General features: G+C 38.5%; 2 protein-coding genes across 2 annotated transcripts; both read right to left on the bottom strand.

Moving 5' to 3' along the window:
• Window positions 1-1,231: 1,231 nt before the first annotated feature.
• Window positions 1,232-5,732, bottom strand: LOC113762445. The gene is made up of 9 exons (XM_027305900.1): window positions 5,338-5,732; window positions 4,199-4,390; window positions 3,860-3,957; window positions 3,368-3,458; window positions 3,101-3,301; window positions 2,758-3,014; window positions 2,214-2,304; window positions 1,901-2,117; window positions 1,232-1,767 (listed from the first exon to the last, which is right to left on the bottom strand). The coding sequence occupies exons 1-9, from the start codon at window positions 5,560-5,562 to the stop codon at window positions 1,547-1,549; spliced, it is 1,593 nt and encodes a 530-aa protein (XP_027161701.1). The 5' UTR covers window positions 5,563-5,732; the 3' UTR covers window positions 1,232-1,546.
• A 4,593-nt stretch (window positions 5,733-10,325) lies between these two features.
• LOC113761997 (pollen-specific leucine-rich repeat extensin-like protein 3) lies at window positions 10,326-14,383 on the bottom strand. Its single transcript, XM_027305225.1, has one exon. The coding sequence runs from the start codon at window positions 13,981-13,983 to the stop codon at window positions 10,462-10,464; it is 3,522 nt and encodes a 1,173-aa protein (XP_027161026.1). The 5' UTR covers window positions 13,984-14,383; the 3' UTR covers window positions 10,326-10,461.
• Between the last annotated feature and the right edge of the window lie 1,478 nt (window positions 14,384-15,861).

The following is a 15,861-nucleotide window of genomic DNA, read 5'->3' as shown; positions in this document are numbered from 1 at the left end:
GCAATGAAAATACAATAACTCTAATTAAAAGATGGAGGTAAAATAGGCACAACAAAAACTAAGATAAAACAGTACTTACAACTAACAATGCCAAAACTTCTCATAATTTTAATATAGTAATACTGATAGATATATAATAGATAATAGATTGTTATTCTAGAAAGGTGATTGATTTTCTAGCCAAATTTTTGCTGATTACTTTGTCCAAAGAGATTGCTTAGGGCCACACACATTATTCACCAACAACTTAGGCCTTCTTCTTCATTATTTAGAAAAGTGATTACAGAAAATAATTAAAATGAGCAAAAGTTACTACTTTTTAGTTAATTATAGACTTTAACATTTTCTATTATTTAAAAATCTATAATTTAAACACAGAAGCAAATGAGAACATTATAAAAACTATTTATCTAAAATTAAAATTTATAATTAGCTAAAACGATCAATCCAGAACAAGCCCTAATCGAATAAGTTTGTACACCAATTATAAAGGATCATATGAACAGTAATGTTGGAGGTACTGTACGTTGGCCATTTTTGACCAGAAAACAGACTGTGGGAGTTGGAAGTACGTTCGTCAGTTTGTTTGTAGTACAAAATTCTTCTGCTTCGTTCACGGTACGAGAGGAAACTCGAGTTTTACTCATCTGCCACCGGACGTTCAAATATCAACATGAAAGGAAACCAATGAAGTCAAAATAGCATCTAATCCCCCTTCTTCTTTTTTTCTACTTCTTAAATCTCACTTCGTTTTGGTTAGAATTAAAAAAGAGTAAATTATTTCGATGATCACTAAGTTTTTGAAATCATCAAAACTTAATTTTGACTACTGAACTATCTAAAATTTTGATTTCAAGTCATTCCGTCAAATTTAATTATTAACTATATCAGATTTAAGCACTAACACGATTCATGAGATAAAAGAAGAAAATTGTATAGTTAATGATTAAATCTAATAATATGGCTTAAAATCTAAAATTTCAACGGTTAAAAACAAATTTCTAATAATTCAGTAGTCAAAATTCAACGATTCTAAAAGTTTAGTGAACATCCGGTTAATTTGCTCATTGAAAACAAAAAAATGCAAGCTCTCGGCAGTGCCTTATTCAGGTATATACATTCTTTGTGAAAACCTAACCAAATATGAGCACGCCACCATTTATAATCATCATAATACAAATCTGTGGAAATTGCAAGAAGAGAATGGAGAATCAAGACCAAGTCCCCGCAATAAAACAATATCGGTCACCGATGATGCAATGATTTAGACAAAGCAATTGTCTAAAGGTGATGGCTTCATTTCATCAATCCATGCAACATCTATTTCTTCCCTCAGAAAAATAGCGGGAAGCCGGAAACATAGACTTCCATGGAGAAGAGAAAAAAAATTACATGTAAAACATACATCATCTGATTCAGAAATCATAAACTTTCAGAGGGAGGACCAAATCTAACAATTGCTGAACCAAATCCTGTGAAACTATTTACAGTAATTTTCAAGGACAACGGAGAGAACATATTTCCCAAGAGTGTCCCCAAGAGTACTTTATGCGGTAGGAATTGAAGTCGAGAGAACGAGATAGGATAAGTACTGGAGCCCATCCTGAACTTTACCCAAGGCTGTGCTATAATTAGCGCGAAGGTTCTCAGAAAACAAATTAGCCTTTTCCTGAATTAAATTCTTTGGGTGAAGTTCAGGCTGTTCAGGTGAATCAGAACCAGCTCCTTTTATCGCCGCCAGATAGACCTCAGCCACATCTGACATGCCTGCACAGCAAGTTGAATTGAAACAGAAACATCAAGTATCAGACTCAGTCAACACACTTGGAAAACCATTTGCAAAAAACGAGGAGAATGTATTTTTTTTAAAAAACCTAAAAAGATAACAAATCAAACCAACCTGTAATAAAGCAGTCTGAAATAGCTTCCACATTTCCAGTCATAGATTGTGCCTTAAACCGTATGATTTTAGCTTTATCAACAAAATCCTCAGGCCAGTTGATTCTCACCATTTCCTCATCAATATCTGTGTCTTCTACTTTGTTTGCATTAGAAATAATTGCCTTCCCAAGCATCTGAAGTTGGGTTACAGCAAAGCAGCACATTTCTGATAGTCTCTGTGCAAACAAAGAAATAATCGTCAGCATCAACTGCAGATAACAACTTACTGTATTATTTGTGAAAAATTGTGATCACAATATTATTCTGCATACATGAACGCCTTCCGAATGAAGAGAATCCAGTCTTCCAGCAGTCCTCTGAACTATATCATTTGGAGGTAGCCCAGCTAAAGCATTTGCAAAACTGCAGCACATTTCAGCAAAAAGCATTTAAGATATTTTTGGCCTATATTATGGGCAGCAAGCTTTTGAGCAAGATATTCAGGATGAAAAGAAGATAATTTGTCATAAAAATCATCTCTATTTGCACAAGAGGGTACACTGTCAGTTCAGCAAAAATTTTGAATTACAAGCCCAAACATACAATGAATCAAGTCATACTTCAACATTACAAAAACATTAAAGACAAACTGCCACATAAGATCTGAATAATTTATAGTTTCTAGGTAAACGCAAGATCAAAAGGCAAAATGAAAATTTGAGTATTTTGTTGCAGGAACTAATGCTTTATAGTCATGGATGATCAGTTTCATTGGTCTTTTAAGAACCTAAAATGCAGCAACACAATTTTTGAGTTACTGACAGGTACGTAATTTATTATGTGAAGTATATACAAAAGCACTCAATAGAATAGTACCCAGCTGCTAATTCAGCAGCCTTGCTGACACTAGAATCATGGAGGATCTTTATCTCATCTGTACTGCTCTCAATTCCAGCATCTATCTTCTTTCCTTTTTCAGACTCAACATCACTTCCATCAATTTCAGAACTCAAGTCAAAAATCTGCTGGACCAGTTTAAGCTTTCCATCATAAACAGACTTCTGTTCAGATGACAGCTTAGCTTTTCTTCGATTAAACAATAGCGCATAATGGTTGGACAATGCCTCCAACTCCTGAGACACCACAAACGATAAAAGTCATAGAGATTTCTTAAATTGAAAGCAGAAATAAAGACGAGTCCTTCAAGAACAGCTGTAACCTCCAATTGCTCTGGACCTCCATAAATATAGAAGCATCGATCAAAAGTAACTTCCTCAAATAACTGATCTTCTTCTGTTTTCCCTCCAGCTTTAAAATTTTTCCCAACTTCCATACCAGTTTCTGCAATCAGAAGATCCATAGTCTCTTTGCCAACAAATTCAAGAACCTGTATTCCCTTTGCAGTAAGTGCTTTCCCACTCTGCAAGAAAAATCACAATTAGAAAGGAATCAAAAATAAAGAAAAGAAACTAAACTATGTACAGACCTCTAGTAATGATGGTGCAACTGAGCCATTTGCTCCAGGTAAACCACCATGATGAATGGATTCAGCAAAGTTGGTAGCAGAATTCTCAAGTCTGAAAAGGATAAAAGGTTGATACTTTGAATAGACAATTAGATTAGTGAGATTCATGCCCTAGAACAAAATATAAAATCATTCTTACTCTATATCTTGATAAAATAGAGGCATGATGGGAATTAACTAGTAGGCTGCCCTAGGTAAAAAATGAGACTTCTGTTAAACTAGAAAAAAAGGCTAAATGGTACATTTAAAGAATTAGAACACTCAAAATGCTCACTGAACATTTTAAGAAAAAAAAATACATATAACATCAAATGCCCAATATTCTTCTACAGGAAGATCAAGGAAGCACAAGATGCCTTGGTGGCTGGCCCTTAAACCCCACAACCAAAAATGTTTATCCCTGCAGACTATATTAATATTATCAGAAGCAAGATTTAGCAGATATGAACATACTGTTTAACTAAGGTTGAGCTCCCTTTCCATGCATTTCCTAATGCTTGCCAAGCTCCTGATGCAAAAGTTTCCATTTTGTTGTCCAGAACCTTCAAACCCTGAATGAATATAAAAATTGGAATTACAATACCACTCCCAGCATACAAGCAATTGAAATCTAGGTGAATAAGATCTAATTGATCACTAGGATCTCTGTGGTGCAATAAATTACTCATTCAGACTAAAGGTCAAGCACAATACACGACAACGATTAAATGGTGATTTCAACTGCAAGGCAATCTCCACTACAAGCAAATATATGAACAACAGAATAACATCTTAAATTCCATAATCACTTGCCTGGCCAAGGAAAGATTCTTCACTTGCTTTTTCTAGTTTCTCAAGAGCTGCCTTCCGCCGCTTTTCATTTTCATCTTCACTTTCCTCTTCAACCGCAGATGCTTCTGCATCATCCTCCTTGGAAGATTCAGAGTCTTCAGCAGTCTGGATTTCTGCAACGCCTTTTGCTGCTGTTTTAGCTACCTCAACGGCCTGCATCCAGAAGAAGGAATCAATGACTCAAAATTAAATCATGGACCAATACATTGAAGGTATGTAGCATAAGACATTTGGCAAAAAAAGAATCCAGACCATCTTTTACTTCATCAAGCCGTCTTTCGAACTTCATGCAACCAATAATACATTAAATGAAGTATTGTAAATATTTAAGGCATTCCTTTAGGTGCAATCTAGCAGGTCCGAGAATGCCACTACCAATCCTAACACTATCAGAACCAACTCAAACAAAGTTCCAACTGGTAAACAGTCACCACATAATTCTTGATTAAAACTTTTGTACCATTCCAAACTCTGGTACATCCACATTATGAACAGAAAAGCCTCAATGGAAACATTTTCTCCAATCAGAATTCTCAAAGAATGAACAGGAATGATCATTATTATGATTCCACTCTTTGGCAGCTAAACCCAAACTATAATGCTTTCCAGCACCCATCATTCTAAAAAAATAATAAAAGAAAATAAAATCTAAACATGCCTAAAACGTGATGTTCTTAAGAAATAAAGAAGGTCCAATTTTATCGCACCAAAGTGTGGAGCACTTAGGGATCACAATGCTTAAACCTACCAAGCTCCAACCAACATACTTAGGAAATTCTCGGGATCCAGTCACAGATTATAGGAACAAAATCCACCTATTAATATCCGCTATTGAAGGCAGCAATCCACCAAACCTATATCAGTAACCACCTCCATTTACACAATCACTATACGTTTCTACACGATTGTCTTGTCATACCCCAAACTGACTAACAAACTGCAGGCTACTCATATTCGATAGTTACAATCCCTAGGAATAGCTCCTGCGATCAGGTCGAATTCCGCCAACATAAGTTGGAATATAATCAGTTAACCAAACAAGAAGCCTTGATTTCAACCGTTAAACATCCAACAAAAATTTAAGCAGAATATGTACATACATTGCGAGAGATCTCTTCGGCAGCGATAGCAGCGGCCTTTTGAAGATCTGAGAGATAAGAAAACGGAGAGAAACCCCAACCGCCCCATCCTCCTCCTCCTCCTCCACCGCCGCCGTCATCACTCCCTTTCTGCAGTAGGGGCTGCTCAGTCGGTGCTGTTTCTGCGTTTATTTCTTCTACAGGCTTTATCTCTCCGCTCGAGGACTCGGTCTCCTTCCCCGCCATCAATTTCTCCCCCAAAAAAGAAAAATATATTTTAAAAAATAAAAATATCAACAATATTTCAGTGAAGATATCCCAGCGCCGCAATGCGATGGGATTTTCGCTTGCGAGTGTGTTTTTCCCCTTTGAGGCGTCCCTTCTAAACTTTCTACACAAAATTTAGATGAATTTTTTTATTAAAAAAAAAATTTAAAGGAGACGACCTTTTTTTTCCGTCAATCCGGATCTCTTTTTTTTTTGTCAGACTTTTTCAGAACTGATAATTAAACCGGATCTCATTCAAGGTGAGATTTATTAGTTTTGAAGGGGACGCCACTCACAAATAACGACGTCGTACAGCGCACGTTTCTTCCTTGAAAGCGACATTAACAATTAATACTAATAGGATATTAGATTCAAAGAGCTACGAAATGCAACCGTCCACCATCTACTAGATTTTAAGTAACCAAATTATAGGTTTGTTTACATTGGCGGCCGGGCCTCGAAAATTTTTTCCTCTAGAAGGCTTTTTTTTTTTTTTTTTGCGCATTCCTTCACTAGAAGGCTGGTAGCCTTAAATTAATTTGTTTAAATTCGAATATAATTTCTAAGCACTAAGCCAATATCTAGAGATGAAGAATCCAACTTCCGACAAATACTAAATGTGATTACCAAAAGATGATTAAGTTTGAAGTATAGATTTATTTTTTATAAATGCTAAATGTGATTTACAAAATGCTTTAAGTGCATTTGGATAGTAAATTATTTACATAAAATTTAAGCGCTTATATCATAATTATATTTTTATTTTACATATATTATATAAAAAAATATTATTATATTTTTTTTCATAAAACTTATCTCAAATAATCTCCTGGGTTAATATCAGAAACCTCCCTTGAGGTTTCTTCTAATCACATCTAGCACCCTTCATGTTTTTGAAATCACACTTAGCACCCCTGGAATGACAACTTTGGTATCTTGTCAGCCCCTCTATTTGAAAATGGTAGTAAAAAATGAATTGTAGGAGAGAGACTTTATTTTTGTTCCATTTTTACCCAAAGCCCAAAATGATTAGTGAATTTTAGAAGATAAAAATAGAAATAAATAGGCATATCATAGTAATTTAGAAGCTGAGGGTGTAAAAGTGTAATAAAAAGAATTTTATAACTAATTATCAGAGATTTTGGCGATATAGAAATGCATAACTAATTACGGACCTGGGGCCGGAACGGTTGCACTCCGGAAGCTTGTGTGCATTTTGCACACGGTGTAACATCATTTGTACACGTTGTAACATTAGAACAATAGCGAGTAATTATACTACCTTTAACAGCAGTAACCGTCCCTGCCCCTTCTCCACTAATTACATAGTCCATGATACTACATTGGATCAGTCTAGTAACATGATACGTAAGCCTTATATTGCAATCCAATTCTGAACAAAAACACCATCTACAACTAGTTGTTTAGATGGTGAGGATTGCAATGCACAAAACTATACACAAGTAGCTCTAAGATTAGTCAAACAGCACCATAAGTGGCAGGAAATATAAATCAGATGCACATTGCACCACTTATCAAAAAATTGTCCACAAAAGCTAACATTGCTTCAGTATTGCTGGGAGCTAAGAAGACTAGTACCTAAACTACTTCAGATACCAAAATCAAGGATTGCGGGGAACCTTTAGCACTCTCAAAACATCATAGAGAAACTGTTGGTAATAGTGTTAGAGGCCACTATTGCAGTAGTATTAATGCTAACAGAAGTTTCGGCTTGAGATCCACCATTTAGAGTAGCTTGAGCATTTGGTACAAAGGGAATTATATCTTGCTTGTTTACAGCAGCATTGGTTTTCATTGAAGGCCTTCCTCTCTGCATCAAAAAAGAACAAATTTAAACTTTTTTGTAACAAAACTTTAAATTACTCCAGTAGTGCACTAGTTCTGAATTTTGCAGCAGCAATGTATGACATTATAATGCTTACCCTCTTAGTATAAGTGCTTGTGCTAGCCTGCAAATTAACTTGCACATTGACAGTTGCATCTTGTTGGCGAAAACTTGGATTACTCCCCTGACTTGAAACAACCACTGGCACATTTCCTTGTACATGATCCTAGATCACAGAAGACATGATAAACAAGTTAATAATATGTGCAACATATATACTTTGGTACATGATCAGATGATCAGATTGAACTTAGTTACCCAAAGCACAGCCCCTGCCAATCCCGTGTTAGCTATGCCTCTACCAGGCTTTCCTCTCCTTAGAGCACCCTGCAATGTAACAACTTCAAAATTGAGCATATAATTATCTAGCTCCCACAAGTTAACTAATATTTTGTGATTATCAGGACAAATTTGGTCCCTTTTACATGTATACATAGTCAAGTAACTAACACCTAACGTGATGTATATTTTTGTAAACTGATTGTACCTCATAAATCACCCTGTATAAAGTACTCACAAATAAGCAAGAACTACTCATACAAGTAAAATTACATATCTACTATAGGGAGATGCACAAATTGATCAAAGGGCTAAATAACCATTCGAAATTTATGCGTATACATGCACTACCTTTTATAGATATACACAGTCAAGTAACTAACATCTAACATAATGTACATTTTTGTAAACTGATCGTACATCATACATCACCCCTTGTAAAGTACTCATAAACAAGCAAGGACTACTCATACAAGCAAAATTACACATCTACTATAGGGAGATGCATAAATTGATCAAAGGGCTAAATAACCATTCCAAATTATGCGTACCATTACACTACCTTTTATAGATATACATAATCAAGTAACTAAAATCTAACATAGTGTACATATTTGTAAACTGATTGTACTTCATAAATCACCCTGTGTAAGGTGTTTATAGGCAAATTGTGCGCCAAAACAATGGCATTTTTGTTATTTTCTGGTTTCCAATAAGTTTTCTTATTCATTATTTTTTTCCAGTTTTTCCCCGCTTAAAAATTTGCCTGGTGTTGGTGGTTTTTGGGTAATTTCTCACCTTTTGATTAGGACAACCTGTCACATCCTACTGCCAGGGGTGCTAAGTGTGATTTCAAAAATATGGGGGGTACTAGATGTGATTAGAAGAAACCTCAGGGGAGGTTTCTGATATTAACCCTAATCTCCTATCTAAATCCACTCACATCACTTTGTATTTCTCGTTGTTTTGCAGCCGCCAATTGTGGAGGCAGCTCAGAAGTAGCCACTTGAGTCTAGCGGATCAAATGGAGCTTGGCCTGTTGGTGCCCTCTGATGTCACAACAGAATTACAATACTATTCGTTGTCGAACACAAAAGCACCGAATAGGAGTCTTAGGGTCTGTTTGATAACATAAAAAAGTATTGAATTTGAATTTTTTCAAACATTCAAATGTTTTGAGTGTTTGATAAATGAAAATCTATTTGCTGAACTTGTTAAGTAGTGCTGAACCTGTGTGTATTTTTTTCAGCACAAGAATCTTAACTGAATGCTTAATTCTGATAAGAATCAATAGAATTATTTCAACTACCTTATCTTATCTACCAAATCTACCATTGTTTGTTAATTATGTTCAAAATTGTTATCCAATTAAACAACCTAATATTTTCTATCTAACGATTTTTAATTTCTCTTTTCTCCCTTTTTAATGACTTTCACATCTTCTCCATACTCCTCATATAATATATTTCATCTTTTATATTAATTTGATTTAAAAATAAATATTGTCATTTTCATACCTAACAATTTTAAACTAATTAAATCATAGATTCTATTTCTTTTTTGAATGAAAGGATATAAGGGCAAAATTGTCAAATTAAACTTATTAAGCATTCAGTTATAAATATTTATCAAACAGTATAACTAGATTTAGTATTAAAATTTAGATATTCATATATTTTTTTCAGTGCTTAAAATTCAGCAAATTAATTATTTCAGTATTCAGAATTCAGAATTCAGACTTCAGAATTCATATTCAGTTTTATCAAACGAAAAATGTAACAGAAATAAAAACTGGGGTGCTGTAACATAAGTGAAATTCTTGGATTGTTCATCAGCGTCACATTTGATAAAGGATATTAGATTCAAAGAGCCACTGGCTACTAAATGTTAGATACATAAATTTTTAATGTCTTCTGCCTCAATTTATTTTATGAAGGGAGAGAGTTTATTGGATGGTAAAATGGAAAGAATTATGAGCAGAATATTTCAGGTTTAAAACATCCTACTTACCAAAAAAAAAATAGTTTTATTTGATATTTTTCACTGCAGCAGTCTTAAATTGTTTAAAATGTCTAATATATATTCTTCTTCCTATTTCATTTGTTTGATTTGTAAGGACAAAGCCAATCTAGAGATATTGATTGCTATCCAAGTGCACCAACTAGCAGCATTAGTCATGGACTCATGGCAAGGTTATGACTGATTGCTATTTAGTGATTGTATCTCTACTTTCTGTTTCATAGGCTACACAAACCAGTTGTATTAATGTTGACTAAGCTAGGACACAGCAGCTCGTGGAGCTTCTTCAATTCAATATGGTTTTTTGAGGCTATGTACCAACTTGTTAATCATTACATTTACGTCCCAGGCAATTTACATCTGACCAATCATGAATATGACAGTAATTTTTCTCAATGAAAAAAAAAACACAAAATATTCGAATGTAAGAAAAGGGCTCTACAAATATATTAACTATGTATTTCTAATTCTACCAATGTTCGACAAAGAACTCTCACAGTACAAACAAAAAAATTCATACAATCGAAGTAATGAATTTCAATAAGAACAATTTTGAATTGGGCAACGTATGTTTTCTCACTGAGCGGGGAGTTTTACATAGATTTCTTTTGTGTGCTTTCTTAACTACTAATAGTGAAAAAACATGGTACATAGAATTGATGGTGATCAGCTCTTTAATAGCCAGGGTAAATTGGTGGTGGCGGTGATGAATACGCTGCGCCAAGGATTGGAGGAAGCACGACGTCCGCAAAAGCTGGGGGTGGTGGAGAAACCACAGGAGCAGGAGGTGGAGAAGGTGGATGAATTGGTGCTCGTGGTGGTGGAGGTGATTGTACTGGAGGAGGTGGCGGGGATAGAACAGGTGCTGGTGGGGGTGGTGAGTGCACTGGTGGTGGTGGAGAGAAGATGGGTGGTGGTGGAGAGTGAACTGGTGGGGGAGGTGAGAAAACTGGAGGTGGAGGAGAGAAGACTGGTGGTGGTGGAGGTGAATGGACAGGTGGTGGTGGGGAGAAAACTGGTGGAGGGGGTGAGAACACTGGTGGTGGTGGGGAGAAAACTGGTGGAGGAGGTGAGAACACTGGTGGTGGTGGAGAATGGACTGGCGGAGGTGGTGATTGAACTGGAGGTGGGGGTGAGGCCACTGGTAGTGGTGGAGAATGGACGGGAACAGGTGGTAGTGGAGATTGAGTTGGAACTGGTGGAGGCGAGGCAACTGGTGGCGGTGGCAGGGGATGCCCAGGCACAGGTGATGGTGCGGATTTAACTGGAGTTGGTGGTGGTGAGACAACAACTGTTGGTGGAGATTGAATTGGAGTTGGTTTTGGGCTAGGAGTTGGTGGTTTTGAAACAAATGGGTGTGGGGATGGAATAGGAGTTGGCTTTGGGGTAGGAGTTGGTAGTGGTGGTGATTGGATAGGAGTTGGTTTTGGACTAGGAATTGGTGGTGGTGGAGATTGGATAGGAGTTGGTGGTTTTGAAACAGGTGGGGATGGAGATGGAACAGGAGTTGGTGGTGAAGAATGAGCAGGAGTTGGCTCTGGGGTAGGGGTTGGTGGTGGTAATTGGACAGGAGTTGGCTTTGGGCTAGGAGTTGGTGGTTTTGAAACAGGTAGGGGTGGAGATGGAACAGTAGTTGGCTCTGGGGGAGGAGTAGGGATTGGTTGTGGTGATTGGATAGGAGTTGGTTTTGGGCTAGGAGTTGGTGGTTTTGAAACAGGTGGGGATGGAGATGGAACCGGAGTTGGTGGTGGAGGAGATTGAATAGGAGCTGGCTTTGGTGTAGGGGTTGGTGGTGGTGGAGATTGGACAGGAGTTGGCTTTGGGCTAGGAGTTGGTGGTTCTGGAACAGGTGGTGGTGGAGATTGAACAGGAGTTGGCTCTGGGATAGGAGTAGGGATTGGTGGTGGTGATTGGATAGGAGTTGGCTTCGGGCTAGGAGTTGGTGGTTTTGAAACAGGTGGGGATGGAGATGGAACCGGAGTTGGTGGTGGAGGAGGAGATTGAATAGGAGCTGGCTTTGGTGTGGGGGTTGGTGGTGGTGGAGATTGGACAGGAGTTGGTGGTTCTGGAACAGGTGGTGGTGGAGATTGAACAGGAGTTGGCTCTGGGGCAGGAGTAGGGATTGGTGGTGGTGATTGGATAGGAGTTGGCTTCGGGCTAGGAGTTGGTGGTTTTGAAACAGGTGGGATTGGAGATGGAACCGGAGTTGGTGGTGGAGGAGATTGAATAGGAGCTGGCTTTGGTGTAGGGGTTGGTGGTGGTGGAGATTGGACAGGAGTTGGCTTTGGGCTAGGAGTTGGTGGTTCTGGAACAGGTGGTGGTGGAGATTGAACAGGAGTTGGCTCTGGGGTAGGAGTAGGGATTGGTGGTGGTGATTGGATAGGAGTTGGCTTCGGGCTAGGAGTTGGTGGTTTTGAAACAGGTGGGATTGAAGATGGAACCGGAGTTGGTGGTGGAGGAGATTGAATAGGAGCTGGCTTTGGTGTAGGGGTTGGTGGTGGTGGAGATTGGACAGGAGTTGGCTTTGGGCTAGGAGTTGGTGGTTCTGGAACAGGTGGTGGTGGAGATTGAACAGGAGTTGGTTTTGGGCTAAGAGTTGGTGGTTCTGAAACAGGTGGTGGTGGAGATTGAATGGGAGTTGGTGGCTTTGAAATAGGTGGAGGGACAGTGGCCTCTGGAGTTGGTGCTGGCGGAAGAGAAACCTTTGGTGGTTCCACAGGCTTTACTGGTGAAGGGCTTGATACCTTGGGAGGTTTAGCGACTGGTACGGGTGTTGGTATTGGTGCAGGAGCCTTAGGAGGTTGTGCCTTTGGTGATGGTGCTTGTTTTGGTGGCTCAACTGTTGGTGATGGTGACGGTTTTGGTGTTGGCTGGGGTGTGGGAGGAGAGGAAATTGGCGCAGGTTTGGTTGGAGTCCTTGGCCTTGGCTTTGTAGGAGTTGGCTGGTGAGGTTTCTCCGGATGCTTTGGACCATTTCTAGACGGGGATTTTCTGCAACCCTCTTTGGCGCAATCAACGGGGTGACTTGTAACAGGTAAACAAGCCGCCTTTGTTTTCTGGCTTGGCTTATTATCCAAGCAATTGCTGTCGTCCTCTATGGTTAAATTACCAGAGGATACGCACGAAACATCCTCGTTCTCGAAATAGTTGTAAGAAAGAGAGATGTTCGTTACGCTTGGCAAGGTACACAAAGATTCAGGAACATTTCCCGTAAACATGTTATGAGCAATGCTGATCTCTTCAAGCTTCTGCAAGTACTCTAGACCAACAGGCAAGGACCCAACGAACTTGTTTTCACTGATGTCAAATACAGTTGCACTTTGGAGTTCGGTAATTTCTTCCGGCAAGCAACCAGAGAGACCATTGTGGGCAAAATTGATCTCGTCCAAGGTTTCTCCCATTTTGCCAATGCTCTTTGGGAGGCAACCACTGAAATGGTTCTGTGCCACCACAATCACTGAAGCTGGGGAATTGCCAAAGTTTTCTGGGAGGTTGGAGTGGAATCTGTTGTTGTTTATGAATATGGCATCGAGCTGCTTGTCAAAAAGGGCTGGAGGCAACGCTCCTTCGAAGTCATTGAATCTAATATCAAGGTACTTGAGGTTCGGTAACTCCAAAACCACATGCGGGAATGGCCCGACAAAACGGTTGTTACTAACATCAAGCTCGTATAGGAGGGTCAGTTTAGAGATGCTTTTTGGAATTATTCCACAGAACCTGTTGGAATTGAGATGGAGAAGACTGATGTCAGTTAGCAAACCAATCTCGACGGGAAGATGGCCGGCAATGTCTGCATGGTTGAGGTCAATACCAGCAACAACAGTCACATTTGGATCATCAAGTGCTGGTGCACAGAAAACGCCGGTATACTGACAAACATCAGGACCGTCCCAGTTGCCGGTCGTATTGTGCGGGTCAGAATACGTGGCCTTCTTCCATGCTTGGAGGGCGATGTAGGCTTTCTTGAGCCTATCATTTTCAAAAGTAAAGTTAAGCTCAAAATCAAAATTTGTGGAGTCAAGGATACCACCTTCAGAAAGATGATCCAGCTTTGAAAACGTCAGCAATTGCCGGCGAGCAATGTAAGTTGCCTCAGCATCTGTTAGTGCAAGGGAAAATGAAGAGAAAGAAGAGAAGGAAAGGAGGGAGATGAAGAAAAAGCAGCCCAAGGCCCTCATTCTTGGAAGATGCGCCATGGTAACCACCTTGGTTGGCCCAAGGCTGCTAAATATTGGTCATTCAAAAGAGAACTGAGGGTGTTATATCGAGGTTCTGAGAGGGATGGTGGAGACTCCAAGAGGCATTTAGAGGCGTTGATAGAGAAGGCGTCCGAGTTTAGCTCCCAAATTCTGTGGAGCTCCTTGCTACTCCAAAAATAGCAATTGAAGACCCGTGAGCGGAAGGCAAATTTCAGGACCATTGCTCTAAAATCGGGGAGCATGGATGGTAGGGAAACAAAACTAAAAGTTGGGTGACGACCGAGTCATGATTCAATCGACTTACATTTACGGGGAAAGGAATGTTCCCAAAAAACAAACAGCTCTCTACATCTATAACCGTTTGCTATTTTTTATACCCGAAAATAATGTCGAAAGATCCTATGGCTACATTACTTGCGAAATTCTAAAATTAGTTAGTCAGATATCATTTCCCCTGCTTTCTTTATTCTTAATTTGTATTGAACTTTCTATAATACTATAAAAGACCGGAGCGAAATAAATATCCAAACATATTTTTTTTATTAAATGAATTTATAAGTGCATAGTTCACAATAATATTACCTAAGAGTTTCTAAGAAATTAGAAAACAGAATATTCATCTACATAAAGATTTGATATGTCAATACAATACTAGAAGTACGACCGACCGGTGTCGCTAATTGCTTTGAGAGAAAAATAATTGTGCAATGAATAAAAAGGGAGATGTGTTGAAAAAGAGTCAGTCCTTCTATAATAGAAGATTATACATACGACTGTTGTATACTACTGGTTTTTTTTTTTTAATGAAAATTTGTGCCTGATAATAGAGTCTTTTAAACTCCTTGAAGTCTTTTAAGCGAACAGCTTGAGGCTACATATGATCATTATGATGTGACTCAAGTTCCATCGAGGCTCCATATGTGTGAACGGAACAGCTTGAGTTTCTTTCATGTATATATTTTTTTTTTGTCGACACAGGGGTGTCCGGGTCAATCCTTACGGGACCTGACTAATCTCCTGCGACCCGGACTCGGCGCCCCAACCCGGCCCGAACGCGTTAAGTGCGCGGAGGAATCCAGCGGAACGGAGACTCGAACTTGTGACCTCAAAGTTCACTGGTGAGAGGCGCTGCCGCTGGACCATTCACGCGGGAGAGAGTTTCTTTCATGTATATGATATGAATCTTTTCGATGCATGGTATTGTAGCTAAGACCGATCCTGCGTGAAGAAACTAGAGCCATACAAATACGATAGAAGATTTGTTGTGAAATGCGAATATCTAATGTGCGCAAAGGTTCATGATGCTTGTTATTTTCCAATTAGTAGCTACATTTACATGTATTTTGCAAGAGGGTGCGTCGGGGAAGGGTAAAAACTTTTACAAATATTAGAGAACATATGAGAAGAAGGAAAGTGTACGTTTATTTCTTTATAGGTGGTACTTGAGACAAGATAAATTTGGAAGTAGCGAGAATTAAGCAATATCCAATTGGCTCTTTGGGATTGTAATACAAACTACAAAGATTGATTGATATGTAACAAAACACCAAGCTAATACAAAACACTACTTATAAGTAACTAATTTTAGAAACTCGTACCATATATATGCCTTTAGGAGGTTATACTACTATTATTAAATTTAGCCACAACGTTGAGTTTGAACACCAATTGCATGTTTCCTAACATTCACATTGTACATTTTCATCAACATTACAACAACGTTACTAATCACTAAATTTATACATTCAGATAAAAGTGCATATAGATATCATGCAAACGATTTACTCTTAAATTCATTAATCCTTAAACATCTCAAGATGGCGGTTCTCGAGGTGATAAATCCATCAAATTCTGCAAGTGATAAAATTAGAGTAA

This window comes from Coffea eugenioides, chromosome 2, assembly GCF_003713205.1.
Source record: "Coffea eugenioides isolate CCC68of chromosome 2, Ceug_1.0, whole genome shotgun sequence".
Taxonomy (NCBI): Eukaryota; Viridiplantae; Streptophyta; class Magnoliopsida; order Gentianales; family Rubiaceae; genus Coffea; species Coffea eugenioides.
This window is presented reverse-complemented; position numbering and strand designations above follow the sequence as displayed.